The sequence below is a fragment of the Cyphomyrmex costatus genome, unplaced genomic scaffold (genome assembly GCF_001594065.2).
Source record: "Cyphomyrmex costatus isolate MS0001 unplaced genomic scaffold, Ccosl1.0 scaffold43, whole genome shotgun sequence".
Classification (NCBI taxonomy): domain Eukaryota; kingdom Metazoa; phylum Arthropoda; class Insecta; order Hymenoptera; family Formicidae; genus Cyphomyrmex; species Cyphomyrmex costatus.
The window spans coordinates 1855447-1879440 of record NW_017278534.1 but is presented as its reverse complement, the minus strand read 5'-3'; the positions used below and the strand labels follow the sequence as shown (position 1 = coordinate 1879440).

The following is a 23994-nucleotide window of genomic DNA, read 5'->3' as shown; positions in this document are numbered from 1 at the left end:
CTCCCCATTTTTCTTTCTTTCAAATTAGAAATGAAAGAGCGATATCTTGGCCGATCGAAATTAATCCGTCCAAGATAACGTCTAATCTCCCTTTCTTTTTTTTTTTTTTCTATTTAAAATGCACAAGTATACGAACTCGTGCCTTCGAAGAATCACCGACCGATAACTATGATTAAATTGTACCTTGTGTGCAATCTTTGTCGACAAGTTAAGAATCAGTTTAATACGAGCCTTCCTCCAGTACGGAGAAGAGCAATGTCCCGCTGTCGGCGAGCGTGGATAAAAAGACGAAAGAGATATATATCAATATCAATTATCCACCTTTATCTTTCTCCTCCTGTTTTTCTGAAATTGAATGTGCAGTTAAAACAGTAATAGGCATATATATTCGCGCAACAATTTCGACTGTACTAGTATGCTAATAATTCGCGAATATAATCTGCTGGATTAAGATAAAGAAAGTAAAATAAGATTGTGTGCTTGACGAACGGATTACCGAACATAGTTCCTGTTTAAAAACATGTCACTGAGTTCTCTTGCGATCTGCCGCACTGTCCATTACGGCTATCGATGTATGCCATTTGTATTCGCCAATCGCAGCGATTGCAGCACCATCATCTTCGGAGGCTCCGTGGAGCACCTGGATCGGAAAAAAGGATTGTCGCAAAGGTGGATCAGTGTGACGAGAAGATTCCAACAAGTCTGATTCGCGGACAGAGTTGGTGAAGGCAGCAAGTGATCGGGGAAATGCAGCCCACGGCGTCAGTCACATGGTAGAAGATCGAAAATGGTCGCCATCGATGGTCGTATCGAAGAGAGCATTAACTTGTCGCGCGAAGAAGTTCGTTCGTCCGTCCAAACATCGAGAGGGATTGATTCGATAGGAGTAGGTGATAATCGCGGTGGCTAGCGCGGCCTCATGGAGCTGTTAAGGGGTTGCATGAGACCACCATTGATGTAGCCGTGGTACGTGGTGTAAACAGCCGCCGGATTCTGTTGGTGCGGATCCTGCGGATACGGTGCCGGTACGTTCACCACGCCGACTGGTAACTGGCTCGCCTGATTCATAAAGCCGCCAAGCTGCGCTGCTTGATTCATATAACCAGTCGCTGGTTGCGCTACCCGGTAACTATACTGAGCGGCTGCCATGAGATTCGTATTGAGGGCAACATTCGGGCTGACGCGACTCGCCGCACTTTGCATTTGTGGGCAGGTGCCGCTTGGATCAAGGGTCTGCCGGTAGAGACTCTCGCTGGGATAAGGCTGTGTGAGTGATGGCATATTGTTCGCGGATGAACGCGAGGTGGATCGGCTAGGCGGTCCGGGCGTGCCAGGAGGCACGGTGTTGACATTGTAACAATAATTTTTTGCGTAGCCCAAAGGTCCAACTTGAGGTGGCGTTGGTAGTTGCCGCGATGTCTGAGGTGGTGTCATAGTATGTGGGATGGGTGGCGGCGGTGTGAGGTTCATCGCTGGTGGCGGCGTGGGCGGTATCATCTCCAGACCATTAGTTAGTTGTTGCAATTTCGCCAGACTGCACGAATTGGTGGTCTGATGACTACCACCGGAAGTAGAAAGTGTCGGCGCCGGGGTATGCGAATGTGGTGGCATCGGGGGGTTTGTTTGTATATAGAAATTCGTGGCGGTGGTACAAGGTGTCGGCGCGCCAGAACGACCGCTGCGATGTTGGATTACAGCGTAGGTATTCTGTGGGAAACCTTGCGAACCCGCTACTGTCATGTAGTTGCCTTGCGAAATTACTGCCATGTTGTGTGAATGCGCAGCATGCGGGGTGTGCGAATGTGGATGTACTGCCGGTGGCACACTCATCGACGACGGCGACTGCTGATACTGTGGCGGCATCGCAACGTGTGCCGTATGTGCCACGGTACTGCTGTGACTGGTCTGCGACGTCGCGACGCTATGTTGAGAGGTCTGAGTGGCATGAGAAGCCGGCGGGGTGGCCCGATGTGATGACCTGCTACTCTGTTGCGTCGACCTGGACCTGTGTGTGGTCTGTGAACCGCTGGCTCGCTTGCTGTGTGATTGAGACTGAGTTTGCTGTTGTTGAGGCTGTGGCGGCTGCTGTTGATGCGTAGATTGTTGTTGCTGTTGCGACTGTGCAGACTGAGATTGACTATGCGCCATACTTTGACTCTGCGCTTGATGTGCCAACGAAAGCTGCATCGGTTGTGGCGTATGTGATTGAGGCAACGGCTGAGGCGTATGGCTTGGCGGCAATGGTTGCGGACTCTGCGTAGGTATACTTTGCGGCGTATGCGATTGTGGCATTGGTTGCGGCGTATGGCTCTGCGGAAGTGGCTGTGGACTCTGAGTTGGGATGCTCTGCGGAGTACGCGGTTGCTGAAGGGATTGCGGGGTATGTGGCTGATGCATCGGATGGATGCTCGGATGATGAGCCGGCGGTGTATGCTGCGGCATTGAACAATCGGCGTACTGCACTTGTTGCGGCATATTCACTGACACGGATGATGTAACAGGCGGCGTAATCTGCATGGAGACTGAGATCGGTACATTCGCAGGCGGTGGAATAGACGGTAAAGCACTAGGAGGTCTCTCCACGCTATTTTGCGATGCAAGATCACTGGCTATGGAAGTGGGCGATTCTAAGCCCAATTGACTCACATCTAGATCGCACTGACTGTAATGCAACGAATGTACAGAATTAGTCGTCGAATCAGGTGTATAGACTCCCATAGATGGCAAATCTGGTTGCGACGGTGGTGTTCTCTTCACTGAGCCCGGATTGTCAAGATGTGGCGTGGTTTTACCGCTTTCAGGCGAATGCTGTTTCAGTTCTTCCGTTTGATTTTGTAACTGCAAAGTTGTATCCTGATGTTCTACAATGGGCAACGTTTTCTCTTGCGGCGTGAGAGGCTCGGCTTCCGATGTCATCGCCGCGTTGACGAGAGCACATGTGTCTTTCTTCTCTGTGGATATAGGTTCCGTTTTCGGTTGCGACAGATCAATCTTGACATCCTTCGGTGTTTCGCTAACAAGCTCCTCTTTAGGAGGGTTATCACGCTCATCCTTCTTCGGCATAATGCTGCTTTCCAATTTCTCGACTTCCTCCTCTTTTGGTGAAATAACTGGTTCAGGTACTGATTTCGATGTCTCCGGATTGCAAACTGGGCGCTTGTCAATCTCGGAGTCCTTATCACATTCATTTAAAGTTTCAGTCTGATCGTCGCCGACCGTTGGTGATAGATCCGCTGCTTCCACCTTCTGCAACGAACTTTCGTCGTTGTCTTTCTCTTGAATCTTGGTATCCGCTTTCTCGTTTTCACACGATTCTTTCGCGGGGTTCTCCGTGCCAGGCGAGGCCAATTGCGTCACTGGTTTAGGCGTTGGTGCGGTTATTTCTTCCTCTTCCCCTTCATCCTCATCGCCGCCCTCATATTCGCCAGAACTCGCAGATACAACTTCTGTTTCCGTAGGAACGGGCAAACCATTGTCCTCCGCGTTCTCCTCACTCTTATTCTCGCTGTTATTGGAGTGCTTCGTGGACGGTGACTCTGGCACAGACGGCTGCTTATTTCGAACGGGAGAGCTCTTCATCGACTCAGGCGGTGGAGATAATGAAGGTGGTGGTATCACAGGACTTTCGGCTCTATTCTTTGTGCTGGGAGATTCAGGCGTGAGTTGCGGCATCTTTAGAGCTTCCGTCGCTTTACTTCTACTCCGCCTAGATAGTGGCAAGTTCTTAATATCCGGCACTTCCTCTTTACCATTACACTGCGTTGCTTCTTCCAGAGCTTTCTTTTCCTTTGCCTGCAACTTGGTTTGTCTGCTGGTAACTTTCAACAAAATATCATCCACTTTGCATTGTTTCTTTGCCGGTTTAGGTGGACTCGACACAGAATCTAATTTAGGAGGTGTTTTTCTAGTATCTACCAAAGTTGCTTTCTGAGATTCTCTTTCTTTTGCTTTATTATCCCTCTCTCTTACTCTATTCTTCTCTTTATCGCGCTCTCGTTCACTTTCTCGTTCTTTCTCTTTTTCCTTTTCTTTTTCTCTCAGAGATTCTCGCGTCCTTTTCCTACTGCTGACTTCCCCTTTCTCTTCCTCAGCCTCAATCTTCTCGGAATGTTTTCGTTTTCTTAAAATTGTGATGATTGATTCAGACGTAAGTGTTTTAGGTGGTCTAACCCGTCTCCTCGACATCGTCATTATTTGCGTAGATTTCGGCGAAGTCGTCACAGTTACATTTCTCGCCGAGCCAAGGGCGCGCGCGTTTCTCGGTGTAGATGTTGCACTCTTAGTGTCAGTTTCCGCTTTAAGAGACTCTTTTCGATTCTCTGTGCTCTCGACATTACGGCTTTCCCTTACGGATTCTTTTGGTTCTTTCGTTGCCTTCATCTCTTTCGTATCTTTAACATCCTTCTCTTCTTTGGATGTATCCTTGTGAGATGCTTCCGTCTTTTGCGAAGCCTTCGATTTTACAGGTGTTGATTTCGAAGGCGTCGATTTCGAAGGAGTTGTTTTCAAAGGTGTTGTTTTTAAAGATGTTGTTTTTAAAGGTGTAGATTTTGAAGGTGTCGATTTCCTTTGGCTTATTCTTCTACCTCGAGATTTCTTCTTTATCTTTACTCTTTGTATCTTCTCGACAACAGCTGGCACAGGTTTAGGCTCAATTGTAGGAGATATTTCCGAACCAGTGTCACCATTCTCCTCTTGATTCTGATACGGATTAGGAATCTGAGTAACTAAAGGTATCCATCTGAGACAGTCGGCGTCCAGTTTGATGCGGAAACTTTTTCGTACTTTCGCCATGTGAGCATCTACCTTGCTCCAATCGACTACCACAGCCACTTTATTAATGTTTACATCTCCTGGCAAATGAACCGACCTTATAAATCCAAGCAATTGCATTGCTGTGGCGATATCGTGCGCTGATACGCCGGTCTCCTTCGTGATATTGCCTAGCTTGATCTCAGTTTCGTTCCGATGCATGTCCAGGTATTCGAGCACTACGCTCTTCCAGAAGGAATGATACGATACTCGACCGAGGTCTGAAAGTGGTTTCTCCGGTGTTCCCGGGAGGCCTTCGACCTTGGATAACAGGTAACTGAATTCTATGAGAAACCTGCCAAAACCTTGTCGTTGATACTGCGGCAGAGTCATAATGCAGGATACGTTGTACCTTTGAGCCGGACAGTGTTTCTCTTTGCTAAAGTAACCTATCAAATGACAGCCGTGTTTGTCATTTTTGGTCATAGCATAAAAGAGAAACGGCTCAACATCGTAGTAGAGAGTCTTGTGATCCAAAAATAACTTCGCCAGTAAACACAGATTTTGACAATATATTTTGTTTACGTTACCATCGATCTGAAATATTAAAATATTCCCTTTAGTTTTATTAATCAAATGAGAAAAGCTATAAAATATCTATCATACATACCTCAAATACGGATAACCCATCGCACCTATAAATTTCGGTGGCAGGTGGATGCCTCCACTGACACTTGTCCATGTGCCTATCCAACACAGCCCGGCTTTTCGTGTACTTCAGACAAAACTCACAAAAGAACAACTTCGGTAATCGCGCATATTCTTGAGGGAATGGACTCGAATACCATGTTTCCACTTCGTACCGACCGAATACTATCGCGGCAGGATTTCGCGGTGCATTACCGGATGCATTCAGCGTGTTAACGCACAATGATTGTTCATTCTCGTCATTGCTAACCGTTAGCCGAGCTCTCTCACGAGCCTCTTTAATGAGATCCACGTCCTTCTGTGTAACTCCTGGGGGTAAGGTTTGCTGTACAACTGGTTCTTCTGTAAAAAGAAAAAAAATGATTACGAGTGTTAACCGAATCCGTTCAGCGACCTGTGCACTTTAATATTATCTTTCTTGGACAATGTTTTCTTTTTTCTTTGCTGTAATCAATTTTATAATCAGTAAATATTTAATCACTAATAATTTCTTTATAACATATCGCTACCTACAACTGCAATAGTTCATTATATGAAAAAAATATAGAAAAAAAAGATGTGTCAATGTAAAAGAAAGCTAACGAACAAATTTGTAAATGAGAAATGTCATGAATAAGACATGATAGTTGAATACATCATATACGCGTATAGTTTGAAAATATTATTTTTTAAGTATGTTGAAGAGTGCGCATTGGTGCTGCACGTTACAAGATAAAATTATGTTGATATTGATATAAGGATGATTTTTTTCTAAATATACAAAGAGTGAAGATAACTTTGCTAATGTTTATTAACTGCGATTTGAATACTAATGATTTGAGTAAATTAGATGTCGAAATAACGGGGTATTAGTCACGTCTTGTTGGAAAAATCGGTTGAGGTCAAACAGATAAAAAGAAAGCAAAATTAATTGAATGGCATAGCATGGTGACAATAGCGATCTAATGTAATGTGACAAAAGAATGCGAATAATTCATTTGCCGTTAATAATGTGAGTAGTTTCCAAAGCAAAGCTGTGGGTTAGATTAGTGGGATGTGTTGGCAGAGTATCAAAGTTGGCTCTTCGACGGCAGGAACTTTCTTGTCTTTTATTTTTTTCGTGAACAGGTAAGGGGGCGGTGGTATATAACAGTGCCTGCTAAGTGTCAGCAGCAGCAGGTAGGCTCCAGTGTGAATGGTACAAGACAGCGGCTGAGTAAAATAAGCCACCCAGTGCCGTATTTTTCTTCAGTGCCTGGAAATTATACCTCGGTTTTTGTACAAGGAGGGGAAGAAAAGAGAACGAATCGATCACGTAGCGTTTGATTGAGCATTGCACAATACGCAGAATGAGTTCCATTTTGCATAAAATGTGCAAGACTGATCACGTGTATGTATTTTTTTTTTAAACAAAATTTTGTAACATCTATGCAAGTTAACTTGCCGAAATTTAATAAGAGGACTTTTGTTCTGCGCGATTGATGTCAGAAATCGTATAAGGTATAATATAAATCGGTCGATTAGTCAAAATAAAGATGAGAGTCCAAATGTTACGACGAGAAATTAAAGTTTTTCTGTAAAAGTGCGAATGTCGTATGTACATGATGTGATACTTTTGCAGATGTGACTATAGTTATATATCCTGTACAAATATCCTGAAAAGTGATAAAATAACTAAATCTAAAATAATAAATACAGGATGAAGGCCTCTACAGGACGTATTCTTCAAAATTGTTTTAGTACTTCTTGATTTGATAGCCATTTCCAAATGTAGCATGGACAAAGGAAAAAAATGCCAGAGCCAAGTAATAATATGATTAACAACATGCAATAACCACAATAATATCCACAGTGTAAAACAAATGAAAATGAATTCTTTATAAATTCTTCTAATATACACTATAGTATCTTCTAATTATTATGTCTATATGTTATCATTGGTTTTACACCATGTAGCAGATTAACATCCTGTCAAGAAACCTGATTGTTCGCGATTTGTTTTTAAAATTAGTCAATATTATGAAATGTAAAATCTTTTTATATAAAATATTTTTTAAATTAAACATCTCTAAACTAGATAATGTTTATAACTGTTTTATATATCGGAACAATCACGTTACCTTGAAAAAAGTTACGGTCATCAAACGCACGGTTATAACACCACACTCATCATAACACCACACCGCCAACACATCCACGTGATCGTGAGCTAGGATTAGATTAGAAGGAAGTCTTTTCATTGCGACTTTTTTTTAGGGTGCATCGAGGTTAGGAATTTGTGAACGGGTGGGGTAGACTCTTACCCTTCCTGATGGAGCAGGGTGTCGCGCGGGGTGTCGTGGTGGTGTTGGTGGTGGTGGCGCTAGTACAGGTTCGTGGATTGGACTTTGGATTGGGATTTGACTTGACAGGATCAAAACCGAGGCCTGAGGATTTCCCAACGGCTGGTACAGGGTGGCGTATCTGTATGTTCGTATCCGAAGTTATTTGTTTCTTTCGTGATTGTTGCTGTTCATGTCTTGATGATGGTGATGATGAATCCGCAGCGCATTTTACAAGTGACGGTGCGTCTCGCATCAGTTTCCTTCTCTCATGCTCGTGTCTTTTACTGTTCACCGCAGTTTTTACCAGACCCGAGGGCGTCATCCTCGGTAATTTCTCGTTAAACGAATTTAGTGCACTCTCGTCGGAAGGTACAAAAATACCGGGTTTTGGTAATCTCGATTTTTCAAAAGTAGCTTCAGTCTTTTTGCGATCTTTGTGTTTACTCGTGCTAGTTGAATCGTCTGATTTGTTTCTCTGTGTTGCTTTCGGAATTTTGTTCGTTTTAGCAGTATCATCCATATTAGGCCTTTTTCTTCGATCTGGAGCATAATTCGGCGCCGGTGCACCAGTCGATCTTGCTCTGCTATTTGCGGATGCTGAAAAAAAGTGACTTAAGCCATCAAAGAGACCTTTCAATTGGCCGCTTCCGGGCTTGATCTTGTTATCCGTGCTCGCAACGCTGATGGCATTGCGTTCGGATTTATCTTTCTTTTTACTATCTGAAGAACTGTTAATGGCTGGCTGTTGTATGTGTAAGCCAAAGGTCGGCGTTTCGCCCACATTGAGCTTAGGTAAAGGCGCACCAAAAGTATTGGTGATATTACTGAAGAAAGGCGAGTCTACGTTTAATTTTGCTGCGGCGGCGGCAAAACCCCACGGCTTGTCCTCGGTAAGTTCACAAGCAAATGGCGCCTTTGTCTTAGGAGAATTAATTCTCCCATCTTGTACGTCATCCGACGAAGAGGAGTCACTGCTCTCGCTCGAGCTATTGCTCTCCTCATCGTCCTCGTCTTCTTCATCGCTACTATTACTACCTTCCGAACTCTCACTGCTATTACCAGCCTCGCTGCTGCTGCTACTGCTGCTGCTACTGCTACTAGATACGCGTAACGTTCCGATTTTCTTCGGGTTCGCGGTACTGCCCCGAGTCGACCTAATATTAACATTTCGCGAGGGCCTAGATTTATCACCGCCCCCCACCCGCTTTAATTTACTGTGCTCAGCATTAAATGCGCTCAATCTAAAGAATTTTTGCTTCTCCTTGGAGATCTTGTCGTTCTTTTCCTCGAGCAGCCTACCCTGGCCTGCGAGTGGGGTGGGGGGTTGTGGTAAAGGAGAGGAAATCATAGGTGGTTGACGAGGGGAGACAACACCCGCATTACCGTCCGAGCTGCTGTCAACCTGAGCCACTATCGTATTGCCTTTCTTGCCTGGATTTGCGTTCGCCAAGCTTTTCCTGGATACCATCGATCTGTAAAGAAATAATCAGTAACATGTATATTAATTCTGCTATATAAAATCGTACTGCTACATAATTAAATTTTTTTATCTTGAAGTCGAAAATATTACTTGTTACAAAACAATGGGAGTGAAAGACAGCATTTTTAAATTAAATACACGTAAAATATACTCACTTTCGATTCTCGCGTAACTTGCTGAGCCTCTTCCTCGCGCTGGTCGGCGCTTCGTCCGCCGAATTTGCATCCTGTGTCTTGCCTCGTTTGCTATCGTCCTTGCTGACAGGCGTGTGCGCTGTTTGACAATGCCGACACTTCCAGGGTGCCTTGACTTTCTTGTCGAGAGCAGGGTCGATGCAAGCGGGATGGTAACACTTGACGCAGCCGGCGCACTTGACAAGATAATTTTGCGATTCCCGTTCTAGCTGACAGCCGGCGCAGGTTGATGAACAGCCGTCGCAGGACCAAGTTATACCTCGATCTACGAGCATCGAAAGCTCCGGTGGCGCGCAAGAATTATGTAGAGCCGCGCCACAGACGCAGCACCTGCTTAGCTTTTCGTTGGCGTTCCGTTTGCTATTGTTGTTGTTACCGGCCATCGTGGCGCCTAAACACTCTCTGCATATCGGCAACGGAGCCGGCAACTACGGGAAATAAACAGAAGTCGATAAATCGATAAGATAAAAATATCCAAATAAAAGTATCCAAGTAATTATAACATTACGTAGCGTACAATATTAGAATTTACAAGATTTATGTTATTTCCAGCTTTGTGCATATATACACGCTTATTATAAAATCGATATTAAACGTTATTGAGAATTTTTTTTTGTCATCTGGAAGAGGAGAAAATCCTATAAAATATAAATTTAAACAGTGAAACTTCCGTAGCCTTCACACGCCAGCTGCATATCAGCCTTCACATATCGGCTCGATACCATCTATCATTACGTATTGCATATACAAAAGACGAGTGAGTCCCGGCGCGGAACATAATTATTCATTTCGGTGGCAGTAACGCAGAAATACTGACTAGACACGACGGTACTCTTATGCATTGGAGGGTGCATCTTATTAAGAGCGTGTTGCGCTAACCATGCAGCATGGTAGCGATAATTTTGAAGAAACACTCGTTCACATACAAATATTCTTTACATTCAAGGAAGTACTCTGTAATATTCTCGCTCTTCAATTCTACACAGTCCTACATTTGAAGCTATTTCTAAGCTTGCAATATAAATTAAAGTTACTCGTATTATACAAGTATATAAATGTGAAATTAAATATACAAATTTAATAATATAATTGCAATAAAATTAGAGAGTAGGTTCAAGAGAATAAATCTAAATAATGCCAACAATATAAATAATGCCAATCACACAGATCATTCAGATATGTATTAAAAATCTATTTGTTAAAATTTATATCTATACATGTGTATACGTTTCGACCCTCGGTTTGGATCCTCATCACAGAACAAATAAGTAGCAAATCGAATTCAAATCTTTAAAAGAAGACAATACTAAACATGGGTTAATAATATAATTAAATTAAAATCATAATATATGTATAGATATTATACATAAAATATAAACAAACAAATCAATATTAAAATGTCTCCTAGCCTCCAAAAATTTAAAGAGATATTTAATCTGTTAATATGTTATAAATTTTGATTTTTCAAAGGATAAGGAAAATTTTTCCATCTCTAAATAAATGAACTCTCTTCGAAAATTCGGTTTCGCGTAATATTTTTTTTTAACATTTGCTCGCTTAAGGAGAGGCAGTAATCTAATGCAAATGCACGCGCAGAGCTGTTGTTTTCTTTAGTCAAGAAGACGGAACGAAATTAGAGAGAAAGTGTATGCGGGCGAACAGCCTCCGTTTCTCGCACCAGCCGCTGCGACCTGTTGCGCGATTGGACGACTCGCTGTATCGGCGCTTACGCATGCATCCGCAAATGCTTCACGCACCAACGTCGCCGGTTAATTTCATTCCGCGTTGAAGTCGCGCGAAACATGCTCCAGGTCATCGCGACTCAGGACAGTATTATCTGTCGTGTGCTATAAACATCGACTCTATGGACACTCAAAGTTTAATCGCGAAACAAAAAAACCAATTTTATCTAAAATCGCGTATCTTTAAATTTAGATAATAGAATCTTCAGGCCGGAGCACAGAATCTTTTATTTCATGGAAAGGGAGGAAATAAATAGGACTTTGATCAATTCATCTTCTTATGCATTATGCGTTATGCAAGACTCTGTATCTTAAAACTGTTTACTTCCAAAATATCTTTCATTCCGTTACTTATCAGATAGACATCCGTTCATGAATCATGAAAGTTTACATACGCTTCTATCTCAATTTAGTTTAATTTTAATCTTGGTTCAACTATTTTTTTTTAACTCTAACAAATTAGAAAAAGAATGAAGAGTAAAGTTAATCTACATTTCGTCAATTCCAGACACTCTAGATAAGCGAATGTTCAAAATACACTTGTAGCGCATAAGACAATTAACTTTCAGCTTGAATCTCTAAGTCATTAAATAAACACGTAGATTTACTAACCACCCCCTCTCCTTCTCGTGATAAAAATACATCTCAGAATATTTCCTCGATGACTTATAACATGAAAAATCGTGACATTCTTGTAAAGTCTAAGGCTCAGTTTCTTCAATGTAAGACTATTTGTGTTAACTTTAATATCAATTCAACTTACTCCTTATCTTTTTTCTAATCCTAGAATTAGAAAAAGATGAAGAGTGTTAATTGAATTAGACAGAATTAAATTACACCAAATTAAAATTAAACTACATTGGTAGAAATGAGCATAATTTTTTGAATTAAAAATTGAATTAAAGTTAATCTTATCAAAATTGATAAAATCGAGTCTAAGTAAACAAAATTCATTGGATCATTAAATATAAACAACTCTCTAAGAGACATTTAAGCCTCTAATCTGTAACTCTTAATGACAATAATATTATATGATGGTTGCACAGGTGTTGTACGTGATAAAAAAGCTGTGCAACAACATAACAATATCATTAATTGTCGTTAACAGTTACAGAACGCAGACCTTAATTTGAACTCAAGTGACGGGTTTTTTTCCCCGTATGGGCTAACGAGGGCTGACGTCGGTGACGAGCGTCGCGATCGACCCGGGCGGCGGTCTCGCCCGCTGCCAGTGTAATTTTCAAAATGGTCGTTCTCGCAAAACAGCGCGCGGCCGGCGATCGATCGCCTCCGCAGTCAGCGATTTGCGGTGTAACGACGAGGCAGCGGGGAAAAAAAAAAGCGCGGGAAATGAATGTCGAGCGACGGCAACGTACGGTGTGCCCATGGTCCGACCCCCGCGCGCCAGGGGTAACCCACCCACCTGATGCACGATGGGGACGTATATTGGCGGGACTCGCGTCGGCGCGCCGCGATTTTTCGCGCTTGAAACGCGGTAGGAGAAAGAAAAGGAGCGCGATTCCGTGGCGGAGGATCAATAAAAGAGAAACGTTATACAAAACGAGTCCGCCGGAAGTCGTCCGAGATAGTCCATCGTCCCGTCCCGGCGCGATCTCGACCTTTCCGCCTTCCCTTCCCACCCGTTCACCAACTATCCTCTCCCTTGCCGCACTGTCGTCCCACTCCAGCGATTGCCAACCGACATTCCCAACATCGCCAGAACGTGGGCACTACGGCGTGACCCGACGCAATACTTTTCCGGCTTTGAATGTTCTCGTTTGCGCGCGAACCGAGCGGCGCGTAACGTAAGCGACGCGGTGGGAAGATCTGTGATTAGATTCGACGAGTACGCCAATGTCATCTAGGTGTATATGCGTCTCAACTTCAGCGATCTGAACAGTTTACTCCGATTATTTGAGGAATTTTCTGTTGATCGCAAAAACAATCTATCACTGGTTTATAAAGCGTACTAGACTTACAATTAGATTAGCTTTAATCTCCGTTCAATTTACTTTTTCTCTTTTTCTTAATCCCAAGAATTAGGAAAAGATAACAGTGAGTTAAAACTGACATTAATCACATATTGGTTTAACCGGGCCTTAGAGATTTAAAACTTACTACTGGAGCACGAAACGTAAAAAATATAAGTCTCGCAAAACCATTAGAGAATTTGATGGTGAATGCTTCCATATTTGCAACAATTTAATCGATAAATTATTCTATATTACATTCCGATTATCTCCATTGCGATAACACCGCTCGGCAATCACAATACGACATCGAGAAAGCTAAATTTACTCGAGTACTTGAGAATATTCCATTTATATTCAAGTTACAAGATCGTAAAAAATATTCGCAAAACTTGCTCTAATATAATATCAAAAATAAAATCATAATCACACAAAACTAAGAATTTAAGTCAATAAAAGTCACTGTCTCCTTCTGGCTGGTATCGTTAATGTGTGTTAAATAAATTCAATCGAAATTAATTCCGACTGAACCTACTCTTTTTATCTAACTTTAGCTTGAACCCTAATTCCAAGAGTTTTAGAAATAGTAGTTATATATTGTAATAGATAATTAATAGTTGAAATAGTTTGTTAGTTTGATTAGACTATACATATATAGAATAGACATGTTGAATAGATTAAGCATTGCAATAATCAAACGCGTGCCTGCTTATAGAAGTACTACATAGAAGACCTTTGTTCCTCTTGCATCTCATTGATAATTTTGTCTTCCGCTGGAATTAAATCACCAATGAGATGCTAGCAAGAGAGATAAAACAGACTCATGTAGTACCTCTCTAAAAATTCTTGTACTTAAAATAAGATTTTAAGGATGCCGAGTGCAAAAATGCAAACAACAGACCTTATATGTTGATGGATTAGACAGAGAAGAATCATCATTCATGCTAAAACTAGATTTCCATCTTCTAACAGACCGTATCGTCAGAGATGTACAATGTATAAAGCTGTAATTCAGCTGACATCTCCGTCGGTAATTTTGGCGAGTCACAAGACGTGTTTTCCACAGAATGACTCATTATCGAATGCACGACTTATAAGCTGGTCGAAGTGACTCACCTTGGGCGCGAGCAGTTCCACGGGCGGCGTACTACAGGAATCATATTTCTTGAAATATGGCAGCCTATCCGAATGCCGAAAGAGCTTGCCTTCCTGAATCACTAGTCCTCGTTCAACGGCTCGCTTGGCGGAAAGTTTGAGAGCGATTCTAAGATCACCTTCGCCATTTTCTTCGACGGTGTGACTCTGCCGAATATATCGTTCAATACTCCTCAGGGTTGAACCTTCGCGATCGCCGAGTTCGCGTACAGCCTTGCCCAGGACCTTACTGATGTCTGCTGATCTGGTGACCGTAAGCTTTTTGGATTGGATAATACCTGGATCCTTGTACGAGGATTGACCTTTGTTGAAGATTTTGAGTACATCGCCGCGCTTCACGGCGATTTCCAAATGCTCGGCGATATCATCCTCGTGAAAATAATGATGCTGGCGTATAGCGTGACATATTCGCTCGACGCTCGGTCGCTGTTTCTGACTGCGGATCTTCCGGATCGCGTCTAGAAACCAGGCTGACCATGTCTCGGGTGTCTCGGACTCGTCCATCGCGTCTCCGTCGGCGGCGCGAACGGCGCGGACGGCGACGACGACGACGTCGTCGACGAAGACGGAGTCACGGCCGATGCTTCCTTCTCCTCTCCTCCTCCCCCTCCTCCTGCCGATAGGCGACGTCGTGGTCAACGACAGATGTTTACATTCTGTTGCAACTCTTTAATTTCTCGGCTTGGATGGTAAGCCCCTCACCGACTCCTCACGTTCTCACCGCAAGTTATTGCGCTGACCCTGAAACAAGAGTACGGTTGAATGGGGTTGCAAAAGTCGTGCGTGGGAGTCTGTCAAGTTTCGACCGCCGGCATTAAACGATTTTTCCGATATATCATGTATCGTAAAATATATCCTTCTGTAACTCATATATAGATATTCTGTAACTCATTAAAAGCCTTCGGGCAACTAACATATACGTCGTGCAAAAAGTTTCTCGAATTACTGGTCACCGTTTACTCTAAAAGATACTTATCCAGAAAGATAAGACGCAGGTAATTAAGTTATATGTAGTGTAATTTTAGTAAATTTTATTTTTAACTAATAATCTACGTAAAGCGGCTGTTTGAACCTCCAACTTAAGAAATGTATACACATATCAATCATACAAAACAACTGCGAATATAAAGATTCATCTTTAAACTAAAAAAAATTTTGGTCCAACGACTGATTGTTAATTAATGTCAAACTTAATGTCTAATTTAATGAATAATTTAATGTCTAATTAAATTATTAATATAATAAATGGTATCGTTCATTAACATAATTAAATATTTATTCTTGCAATAAGTTCTAGTAATTTTATAATCTAAATTATTAATTTATTGGATTTTCATTAATTCAATTAAAATTTATGAAAATTTTATTGTATTTACGTACAGTTTTGATTCAGTATAGAACAGGCAAAAATCCACTTGTTGAATCATATTGATTAATTAGAATACTATAGGTAAATCATTAAAATTCTGTTTTATATAATAATAAAATTCTAATTATACATTGATATTAGAAATATCAAATGATATTGATTATTTCTATTTTTTCAATTAATATTATATTTTTATGTAAAATATAAAATTTTCAAAATTTTTAACTTTTCAATAATTTTAAGTCTTTTATATTAAATATTTGATTTTTTATGACATAAAATATTTGTTTTATCATTTTTTTTCATGCAAATTTATTCGTTTGATTCTTTTAGTGAATAAAAAGTTGGTATTTCTAGTATTATAATAAGTTTTGTTTTAGGTACAATTCTGCATCTTAATTATTATTATCTGCAGTGAGCTTTATGTTAAATTAACACAAAATATTGAGTTTGAAACACGTAAAATGTGTTAAAATTAACACAAATTTTCCAATTATGTAGTAGTTGTCTTTTTTACAAGCGCTTTAAAAGAAAAAATACGTGGCAGTCCATACGTGTTAACAAGAATATTACTCGCTTGTTCAATTAGACTCGCGCTCCATTATCAGAAGTGCGCGTGAAGATCATCATCGCGTGCTCGTGGAACTTGCCAGCATTATGTCGGCTTCGAGATTTATTTAGCGCGTCTTTGTTCGCCGCTAATGCGGCATCATACAGCATGTTCGATTCTACGATCAGGTCGTGCGATTTTCGACTCCGGTCGTAAACGACTGTCCGGTTTCCCCCTGAGCGATGAACTTTCTCCTGCGCGCGCGAAGCTCACACGTGCGTGAGTGCGTGCATACATACGCGGCCACGTACACACGAGCAGGTCGAGGCAAATATTTAAAATCGCCGTGCCCCGACAGCGGGTATTGCGCAACGCGCGAACAGCTCACAAGCGCGCGCCGGTTTATTAAAGTCGGTCGCGTGAAGAATACGCTGAAACGCACGGCGTCGGTGAACCGTCGCGTCGCGGCGAAACCTACGGGGTCGTGACATAACGAAATACAATAGTAAGAATAGAGTAAATATATTGATCCACCTGAGACAACCACCCTTCCACCAAGAATCTGCGAAGATGCAGCGGTGTCTCAGATCTGAGCTTATCACTTTTTCATACGTACAGTATTCGATCGCTTTAAAGCGGAGCTCTCCTTGATAAAAATATCAACAAAGAGATCGTCATTTGCTTCAAATCAATAATAAATAATAAAAATAATACATTGCTAATAATAAATAATAGGTTTATTTTTCATTTAAGATATCTTTATTTTTCGTTTAGCATCCTCTTTATTTCTTATCGTTTATCGAATAAATTCTTTTACCATCTCAGGTTTCATTTCTTTTTTTAAGGGGATCCCTTTAAACTCACATGGCTGCGTTCAGCAGAAAAAGTAGCTTTGCAACTGTTGCAAATTTTTTCATTATAAATTCTTTGTGATGTTTCAAATTATTGTGACATTATTATTTTAGCTTGAGTTTATGATTGTGTTTCAAGATTTTCAAGTCTAACAGTAAACGATGCGTAGTATATATAACTGAAAGATCTATTTAGAATTTACATCTAAAAATATTATTAGACATCAAGATTTAGTTTTGATCGTATATAAAAACTTAAATGATAAAAGGATGATAAACAAGAAGAAATAAACATGACTAAAATGAGAAATAAACTTATTAATTATTGACAATGTTTCTAACATATCCACCTCTTTTTCACAGAACTGATAAATCTTATCGCAGAAATAAATTTTATAAACATATACATTAATCTATTAATTTCTAAACAAATACATATACAATAATATGCATATCTAAATTATTTAGAGATTTATAGATTATCTCTCGTTTTTCATTCTTGCTGTAATTCTCTTATGGTTAAAATTAACTTCGATAGAAGTCATAGCGATTCGAAAAAGGATAAACTTCTCAAGATAAACTTTTGAAGATCTAAGAAAGTACTTCTCATAACCTTGATCCAAAAACGTCGTATCGACAAAATTAGTTGATTGCTGAACTTTCGGGAAAAAAGAAGAAATAGAAAAAAAAGAGGAGGTCGAATGACTCTCGTTAGCTTCGATCTCTGTTATAATTTGCCATGGTTTAAGCGTGAGAAACAATGCACTTGGTGGTCGCGTGGCCTAAATGCTCCCGATAGAGCAACATGCATGTATGTACCTCCGGCGTTTATTTAATGCGCACGGGATACACGAAGTGTAATTCTCAGGTAAGCATAGCGGAAAGTTCGACCGTAGGTCGGCCGAGAGATCCATTGTTCGAGAGGAGACAAAGACCACCCACCGTTTTAATGCAATATCCATATCGCGTATGCATGCTTCGATCGTTGACGGAAATCGCGTTAAAAGATCATGTTCACTTCGCAATTGGATAACAGTCGCACAATCCGGAATTACACACCTTTAAGCTACAGATATACTCCCCTATTTACGTCGTTAGATAAGTGAATTTATAATCTGATTAACCATCCCGCTCAGAGGTTGTTTTTCTAAAATCGTAAATAAAAAGATTAATCGATTGGTAACCGTAAATAGCTAGCTGTATTCAGCAGAAAAAGCATTTCCGCAACTGTTGTAAGATTTTTTAATATCATTTTTAATATACACAAATCCAGTGAAGAGAGTCAAGGAAAAGAATTTTACAATAGTTGCAAAATTGCTTTTTCTGCTGAACGCAGCCAATCTTGTTGACATTGTACTTTCTAAATTTTTTAGAGTATATCTTACTCCAAAAGAAAGAAATCTCATTCTAAAGAAATTAGAGAGAAAGAATAAGAAAAATACAACAACATAATTCATATTTGTTTGATGAGTCAAATTGACGATAAAAATGTTGAATATTCAGGTGTAATTTTTTTATGCGACATCTACAAGAACTCTGATGGAAATTCCCGAAACGTCATGTATCAGATATCGGTTAAATGTCAACGGACGTGAAAGTCTCGACAGAAAATGGTTCCGACACTGCGAGCGTGAAAAGGATTAATTATGCGAGAATTAAATGACAGCTGTGCCACCGATGTAGTCGAGATACGAGTTGACCTAGGCCAGTGATAATAAATACCAGCGGTTTAAGCGCCAACACTCGTCGAGAAAGGCGAAAGAAAGAAAAACGATGAAACCTCCACCAAAACCGGCTTCGTTAGAAACCCTCGCCACTGGAATATACCTCACCACGTGGTGCGTTCTATTCTGAAAAGCGATGTCTATACGATCCTCAGGACCGGGTCCATGGTTTCCCGCCAAATCTTTATCACCTCTGCTTCTGACGACTAGTCCTGGCGACTGTTCTCGTTCGACTGTTCTTGAAACGACAATATAAGGCACATACAATTCACTGCTCCGCAGGACATTTTTTTTAACCTTGAAAAACCGGAAGGTGACCACTTTGAAAAGCGATGAATGATTCTGAAAACTCGTTTCGACACGAAGGAAATATTCTTTAGGAAATTCGTATTGACTCTCTGCTATTGATGCATCATTTTTCCTTTTTCTTTTTTATTTGAGAATTTATAACAACGATCATAAAAGTATGGAATTTTTTCCAATTGTGATTCGAAATAAAAAGAGAGAGGACCTAGAATAAATTTAATTAAATAAAAGAAATTCTATTTTCAAAGTGTACCTTAGTAAATATTTCACGGTAAGAATTTATATGTTTCTAATTCTGCAATCTGTGAGTCGAAATCTTGTCCAGTCTTGAAACGCAATTATGAAACAAAACTAGTGTAATGTCACGCAATGACAGGCAATTTAATGTTATTAATGCTATAAGCATTTTATACGAACATTAAACATTAATATTAAAAGTTGTTCTAATTATTTAAAATTCAATATATGTAGATATCTTACATTGAAAAACTTGCTGTTTTAACAAATATTAGTTAACTCAACTAAATGCAGCAGTCACGGGCTGTCAATTTGAATTCATACAAATAACGTGTTTCAAATTACATGATTTTGTTAATCTAAATATAAAATATATTTAAATTAAATAATCACAACAAATTCAAATTTTATTGAACTTTATTCAACACATTTAATCAAAAGTTAACATTTTTCTCAGCGTATATTGACAGAAAGGCTAACACACAAGAATAGCTTTTTTTCACAAGTCAAATTCATGGGGCACAATGATGAATGAAACTCACGATTTTGAAACACCATATATGTACAACCATGCGCATTTTTTTGTAAATAAATTGCCTCAACCGAATACTCGAGCTATTCAGAAAATTCTATTATGAAACCATACTTAAAGAGAAAAAAAAAGACCAGTTATGCGTTAAAAATGTAAATATATATAGTCATATTATTATCGCCGGAAGAATGACGCGACATGACGCAATTCGGCGGTGCACTCCAAGGCTCCCGTTGCATCGACGTCGATTAGCGCTAACATCCATTATCTCAGTTTCGTCGTTATATTTCAAGATACAGCCTCTACCGAGAGGAAAAAAAAGTAACGAGTCACTGGCTTGCGTTCAACGAAAACGCAACTTTGTTCGAAAATTCTTTGATACGATTTGTCTTGCTCTTAGCTTCTCACTGGAGTTAAACGTGTATCTATAAATCAATCATATAAACCATATTAAAGAATCTCACAACAGTTGCTTTTTTTGCTAAAACGCAATCATTAATACACGTTTCAGCAATATTTACTAATGTCATCACAACGAAGCAAATCTCGTTTATCTCTCTCATGCAGATTGTCGTTGTGTATCACATTGCGCGTATTGGCTTCGGAGATTAAATGATAATATCTGGAAAGGAGAAACTCGGCCGAGAAATTGGAAACCTTTCGAACACAGATCGGTGGAGTATACACAGGTAAAAAAAAAAAGAAACGCACGTCGAGCAACGACGACCGAAAAACGACTTCGCGCGGCGTTCGCTGAAACGTCAATGAAACGCCGCGTGTTTATCGCAGTTTTATCGTGCGGCTTCAATGAGAGATACCATAGTACTCGCATCTTTACTACGTGCCACGGAACTTTTAATGTTCCATTGACGAGCACGGTTCTTTCCACGAGACGTGGGAGGGAAGAGATTTCCTACGAATGGCGACACACTTTCGGAGCAGGTAACTCGCGAAAACTACGCCTGAGTTTCTCGCAAAATGTTGCGAGAGAGCTACGGTGACGTTTCGTTAGGTAAGACGTAGGACCAATCTGAAAATTTGAAGATTGTGATCATCGGAAGTTTGCGCATTGATTTCTGAAATTGTCTTGCGCAATATACCTCAGATTACTCCCAGAAGCAAAGCACAAGTCGTCATAATAACATTAAGATGACATCAAGAGACTACAAATATGATTGCTAAGTCACTTTTTTCAATCCATCACGACTCATTTTAACATCGCTTTGTTGTTTTGTTCAGGCTAATATTGCACTCGTAAGAAACTAAAATTGTCGATTATATTCTCACATACAAAATTTCACTCTGATACATTTGACATCGGAATGCTAATTTATTAGAAAGGGATTTCCGATGTATCGTGTTACAACGACGGACACAAAACTGAGTGTTTTAAAAAAATATATAAATCTAAAGAACAGATACCTGAAACGAGAAGACCTATTCTTTACAATAAAGGATGTATGGTCAAAGTAGAGATTGTAGGGTGCGGGGGAGACAAGAGACGAAAAATTCTACGCAATAGAAAGAGTCTGGTTGCTGAAATTCCGCTTGTACAACTTTTCTAGCGAATCATTTATAATTCCATTGATGACCAGAATTCTAGTTAGAATTCCGCGTAAATCATACGAATAAAAAAGTGATCAGCACACGTCGTAATCGACCAAGTACGAAGCCTTTTTCGGTACGATTTGTCCGGACTCCTTTTTCTCAATAAAACACGCAACTCGGAGGAGGGAAACCTATACGTGCCTTCGATTTCGACGAGAGCCAGTTGTCCGACGGACGTGCGAAAATAATCGCGACGCTTCGTGGCGACGGAAACGCAGCGGGACGGTATGAAAGACGCTTCCAAACCTGTTTGGAGCATCCGGAACCTCGAATGGAAAAATTTTTTCCTGGAACACGAATAGGATCCAGTAGGTAGGCTTTTCATAGATAACTCAAGGATCGATCACTGCATGGGAAATCACGATGAGAGAGAGAGAGAGAGAGAGAGAGAGAGATAGAAAGCGACGGAGGAAGGAGGCCGCGACGCGCATTTCGCTCTCCTCTCCGCCGTCTTTCTCCGCTCGCGCGCGGCTATCTTATTAGGCGAAATGAAATACCGGCTGAACGAACACGTCCGTCTGTTTGTCCGCCGTTCGTCCGGTTAAGACGATGGGGCCGAGGGCGAAGAGAGGCCGCCGGCTGCGCGTGTTTGTCGGGGCCCCTCTCACTCGACTAACGAACGAACGAACGAACAAACGAACGAACGAGCGAGCGAACGGACGAGCGAGCGACGGCGGCCGAAGGTGAGGACGCGGAGAAGAGTGGAGACAGAGAGAGAAAGAGGAAGAGGGAGAGAGAGAGCGAGCCAGCTGCCGTCGCTACCGAGGAGCGGTTTGTCGTCAACGACCCTAACTGCTGCCGCCCGTCGCTCGGCGAAGCGTGCACGCGCGAGAAACGTATGCGTTCTCGCCGTCCCGGCGGAGCAATCGGAGGCGATGCGAAAAGACGGAAAAAAGAGATGTGGCGAGAGACAGAGAGAGAGAGAGACACAGAGACAAAAACGGATGGACGGCTAGATGGACGAACGAATGGACGGATGGGCGAGCGGGTGGATGAGTGAGCGATCGATCGGTTGGTCGGTCGGCTCTGGCGAGACGCAAATTGGCGCGCGATGGAAAATCGCGGGAATGTGAGAAAAACGCGAGCCTGTGGGAATCGCGCGGGTCACCGCGCGACCCGCACCGCCACCGCTGTTAAACGGCACTTCGCCGTCCGACGGGTAGCCATTTTGAGCGACTGTTCTCGTATAGGACGTCCGCGGCGAGTCGTATCCGCGTCGAATGACCCACGCAATCGAGCGGATGACGCGCGGACGACGTCGCGCGCTCGAGACAGCAATGGTCGGAGACGACCACGTCGCCGACGGCCGTCGTCGAGCGTCGCGACGGACTCCCGACGGGCCGAGAGCCATGGAGTTTCGGTCGAGATTTCGATGACGTAGGCAAGATATAAACATGCCTCGACTGAACGTGATCGCGCGGATCGCCGACGGATGTGCGGTATTCACCTGGACGACGTTCGCGCGATGCGCGTCGAGACGGACAAATCGAAGCCCGAGCGACGGGCAGCCATCTTGAGGCCGGAGAGTCGGACGGGTTCCGTTCCGCTCTGTCCGCGAGGCACTCTCGCGCGCTCCCGTCCAGGCATTTTTTCTCGACGCGGTGTCGCCGACGCGCGCGTGTCCTCCTCCGTCGCCTCCTCGCGATCGCCTCGTTCCCCGCGCGATCCCGGCACGGCCCGTGGAAAAAAAAACGTTACGATACCCGCGTATACGAGGGATCCTCGTATACGTCGGAACAAGATGCCGGAACACCTCGATCCTCCGTTTCCTCGTCGTCGTGTCGCGCGCTCTCTCGCGCCGCTAAACCACGCGGACGATCCTCACGCGGCGGCACCGCACCCGCGGCCCCCCGTATGCATCGAACGACGGCGACGACGGCGCGTGGTTTTCTCCACGCACGTAGGTCGGCCGCGCGACGGCCGACGGCCCCAGGCGGGCCAGACGTTACCTGTACGCGACGATCCCATCGATAAATCCAGAGAGCACGAGGCAGTCGCAGGTCCACCGAAGTCTATCGTAACACAGGATACGTAATCACGATCACCAATTATCTCGCGACAACGGCGTCACATTTCACACAAATCAACAAAGGTTACCCACTCGACAAAGATGGCGGTCGCGCGGGGGTTACACACTACGCGCACGCGGTGGGGAGTGCACTGCGCGCACACTGCCGCGCTCCTCCGGCTCGCGACGGCGGAAGCACGAAACACGAAACGCCGTAAGCGGCACGCGTTCCCCTCGGCCAATCCCAATGCGGCGTCTCGCTCGAGACACACACACACCGTACCGATGTTACTCGCGCTCTTGCGGTCCGATCACATGGCGTCACATCGAGATCCGTCCGACTCCGAATGCGTGACGTAGTGCATGCGCGCGCACCCACACATGGAAGCGCGATTGTCCTATGTGCATCGCGAGACGATCGTGTGTTAGATTAATGTGCACTACATACATATGCCGCGGCCGCGAGTAGCGTTCCCGTACGAATCGAGCGCGTTAATAGTCTCGC

General features: G+C 42.4%; 1 protein-coding gene across 2 annotated transcripts; it reads right to left on the bottom strand.

Annotated features, from left to right (window-relative positions):
• Positions 1 to 892: 892 nt before the first annotated feature.
• On the bottom strand, positions 893 to 23570 carry enok (histone acetyltransferase enoki mushroom). Of its 2 annotated transcripts, none has more exons than XM_018544329.1 (6): positions 23431 to 23570; positions 14266 to 15045; positions 9399 to 9865; positions 7743 to 9235; positions 5423 to 5802; positions 893 to 5349 (listed from the first exon to the last, which is right to left on the bottom strand). In XM_018544329.1, the coding sequence occupies exons 2-6, from the start codon at positions 14806 to 14808 to the stop codon at positions 907 to 909; spliced, it is 7326 nt and encodes a 2441-aa protein (XP_018399831.1). In that variant the 5' UTR covers positions 14809 to 15045; positions 23431 to 23570; the 3' UTR covers positions 893 to 906. The 2 variants fall into 2 exon arrangements, with proteins under 2 accessions (XP_018399831.1, XP_018399832.1); XM_018544330.1 differs by having other exon boundaries at positions 9147 to 9235.
• Between the last annotated feature and the right edge of the window lie 424 nt (positions 23571 to 23994).

Coding starts and splice junctions, on each gene's coding strand:
- enok (XM_018544329.1), bottom strand. CDS start 14,808: ATGGACGAGTCCGAGACACCCGAGACATGGTCAGCCTGGTTTCTAGAC. Junction 9,866..14,265: donor TGGAACTGCTCGCGCCCAAG/GTGAGTCACTTC, acceptor TATTTCCCGTAG/TTGCCGGCTCCGTTGCCGAT. Junction 5,803..7,742: donor ACCCTGCTCCATCAGGAAGG/GTAAGAGTCTAC, acceptor TTCTTTTTACAG/AAGAACCAGTTGTACAGCAA.